The sequence below is a fragment of the Hipposideros armiger genome, unplaced genomic scaffold, assembly GCF_001890085.2.
Source record: "Hipposideros armiger isolate ML-2016 unplaced genomic scaffold, ASM189008v1 scaffold_144, whole genome shotgun sequence".
NCBI classification, from domain to species: domain Eukaryota; kingdom Metazoa; phylum Chordata; class Mammalia; order Chiroptera; family Hipposideridae; genus Hipposideros; species Hipposideros armiger.
The window spans coordinates 510487-513551 of NW_017731494.1; the positions used below are offsets into that span (position 1 = coordinate 510487).

At 37.2% G+C, this 3065-nt stretch overlaps 1 protein-coding gene across 10 annotated transcripts in view; it reads left to right on the forward strand.

The window, feature by feature from the left end:
• The window catches only part of NMRK1 (nicotinamide riboside kinase 1), a 29209-nt gene that overhangs the window by 12004 nt on the left and 14140 nt on the right, over positions 1 to 3065 (forward strand). For 8 of the 10 annotated variants that reach the window (XR_002124887.1, XR_002124885.1, XR_002124886.1 and 5 more), the window contains exons 5-7: positions 873 to 1020; positions 1097 to 1168; positions 1799 to 1905. Coding sequence is in view for 5 of the 10 variants with exons in the window: in XM_019650677.1 (XP_019506222.1) it covers positions 873 to 1020; positions 1097 to 1168; positions 1799 to 1905 (327 nt within the window). In the remaining 5 variants the exon portion in view is untranslated. The remainder of the gene's footprint in view (positions 1 to 872; positions 1021 to 1096; positions 1169 to 1798; positions 1906 to 3065) is intronic. The other 2 variants (XR_002124888.1, XM_019650680.1) reach the window with 1 other exon arrangement.

A 3065-nucleotide genomic window follows, 5' to 3' on the forward strand; every position in this document is an offset into this window, starting at 1 on the left:
AAGAGGATACTATAAACAATTTGTGCAAATAAGTTAGAAAACTTAAATAAAATTGACAATTTCCCAGAAAAATGCAACTTGCCAAGACTAACACCAGAACAAAGAGAAAATCCTAATAGCCGTATATCTATTAAATAAATTAATTCATAATTTTAAAACCTTTCACTGAAAAACCTCTAAGCCCAGATGGCTCAGTTCAGTGGTTCTGGAGTGGAGCTCAGAATTTGCATTTCTGGCAAGTTCCCAGGTGATGCTTATGGTGCTCATCTAGCTACTACACTTTGAGAATCAGTGTTATAGGTTACTTTTTTAAAGTTATAATTGTTTCTAAAAGTGTGCTCATTTTAGACTTTGAAAATGACATATTCGTGTCCTTTGTAAAAAATTTTAATGATTTTTCTCTTCTCTGTAAGAGCTCTTTATATATATATTAAAGGTATTAGCTTTTTGCCAAATACGTTGCATACATTTTCCTCGGTGTGTCATATGTCTTTCAAACTAATTTATAAATACTTTGTCATCCAAAAATGTTAAACTTTTATGTAGTTGGAAGCATAGAAGTTATAAAGCAAGATTAGCCATGAATTTATATTGTCAGAGCTGATAATGGGGACTTGGGACTTCACTGTACTCTACTCTCTACTTTTATATATGTTTGAAATTTTGCATAATAAAAATGTTTCAAACATAAACCTATTTATCACTATTAGAGTTTCAATTTATCTAAAAGATTTGTTATTAGGTATTCTGAAGGGTAAATAAAATAGTCTTGTTTTATGTCTTTATAGAGTCCTGGAGATACTCATCATAAAAAGCTACATTCATAAAACTTTTGTTATATTGATTTCATATTTTTGTATGTTTGTTTGAAGTGCTTGAAGCGCTTAACATGGAAAAAATGATGTCCACTATTTCTGGCTGGATGGAAAACCCAAGGCACTCTCTGGTATCAACAGATGGGGGCAACACTGAGGAAATTCCCATATTAATCATCGAAGGTTTCCTTCTCTTTAACTATAAGTAAGCATCCTCACTCTAGTATTGACTCTGAATGGATGGGGACTAAACCTGTGAACTAAATATGCTGTTATTTTAGGCCTCTTGACACTATATGGAATAGAAGCTACTTTCTAACCATTCCGTATGAAGAATGTAAGAGGAGGAGGAGGTGAGTTTTGAAATTACCTTTGTGGATTTTCATTCAAAAGACAAAATTTATGAAAAAGTAGGAAAGCAACAGTATGGAGCAATGTGTATATGCTGTTTTTCAAACAAGGGAAGCCTCAACTCTTTTTACATAATGAGCAAAACCTTTTTTTTTTTCTATAGTCATCCACTTGGAGTAATGCAAAGTACTGTTCTGAGAAAAGGCCCTTATACCTTATACAGACGATGTGGCTCATTTCTCCTAAACCTTCAAATGAAGCAATTCCATGTTGATTATGATTTTAAATTAGTTCGCTTATATTCTGCTACAAGCCACAATGAACACCAGTTAGTTTAAAGTTTAATTCCAACATATTAATGTTTCTGTCATTATTTACATTGATATTTGTCTCTTAATTTTTTTATAATGCACTAGAGGGGGGAAGATAATTATGAGTAAGAGTCAGTGAATTACAAAATTAAGTTTTGGATCAGAGAACTAAATCCATTTTATGGTCTTTATAACTGGTATTGAGTCTTAATCCTGTTTAGATTCAACTTCTGAGTGATTTTCCCATTATCCTGATCATTATCATTTTACTTTATCAACATGTGTTTCTATCAACATAAAGTTTCCTATATGTTTTGATAGTACAAGGGTCTACAAGCCTCCAGACCCCCCCGGGTACTTCGATGGCCACGTGTGGCCCATGTATCTGAAGCACAGACAAGAAATGGAGGACATCCCGTGGGAAATTGGTAAGTGCCTTTTCTCCCTCCACAAAAGGCCTTCTACTTATCATTGCCTCCAAGTACACAAAAGGAAGGACTTTAGGAAGCTTTTTTCTCATGGATTACTTTATGAGGGGACCCTTTAAACCAGAACACTCTGGGCTTCGCGTTTTCCACAGCTGCTCTCCTGGTTTCTGTTTTTCTGTATGACTCTAGTCAAAAGCTTGTCCACTTCCAGATGATCATTTATTCAGTAAATAGTGATTGAATGATTTCCAAGTACAAAGTACTGCCCTGGTGATACCAAGGAAAATAAGGTAGACCCAGTCCCTACTCTTATGAGCCAACATCCTATTAGGGAAACAGATGTTAAGCACACTAGCTGCATGCACATGTCCTTTAGAGCTGTGCTGAGTACTAGGACAGTGAGTGCCTGGGGGACTGCCTAAGTCCCTGTGATCAGGAAAGGCTTCCTTGAGGAAGCCACATTTAAATCACACTCTGATGGGTTTAACTGGACAAAGGGAAGAGAGTTGAAGGGACGTAAGATCACCCCAGACAGTGGGTATGGTACACGAAAAGGCCAGGCAGGGGGCAGGAAGGAATGATTGGCACCTGGAAGAAGGTTGGTGTATTTGTGGTAAAGAAAAGCCGGGGGTGAGGGTGATGCTGGTGATCCAGGAAAGGTCCAAACCCTACAAGGCCATAGTCCAGTTAGGGACTTGAGTCATTATCCCAAGAGAAGTGGGAAGCCGTCCACAGAGAATTTGAATAAGAACATGAGAGATATAAAATTCTTGTTTTAGTAAGATTCCTCTGGCTATGTGGAGGATGGATGTCCTCAATAGAACTGGGAGATCCTGTAGATATGAAGGGTGTATAAAACTGAGGTGTCAAGAACAACACCTCAGGAACTGGCAGGTGCTAGTTTAGAAAACAGAAAAAAGTGAAGTTGCAGGTTTGTAAGGGAGGAATGCAAGTCTGTTTTGCACATAATGAGGTTGGGATGCCTGAGAGCCATAGAGCAGTGATTTAACCATCTGGATCAGGGATCGGAAACTTTTGAGACAGAAGAGCCGCCAGGGGTCAGCAAGCTACGGCTCGCAAACTGTGGCTCTGAAGTAAAATTGAAAATGAAAATAAAACTATCATAGTTTCATTTATAATTTTTTTTTAATTGGGGAATT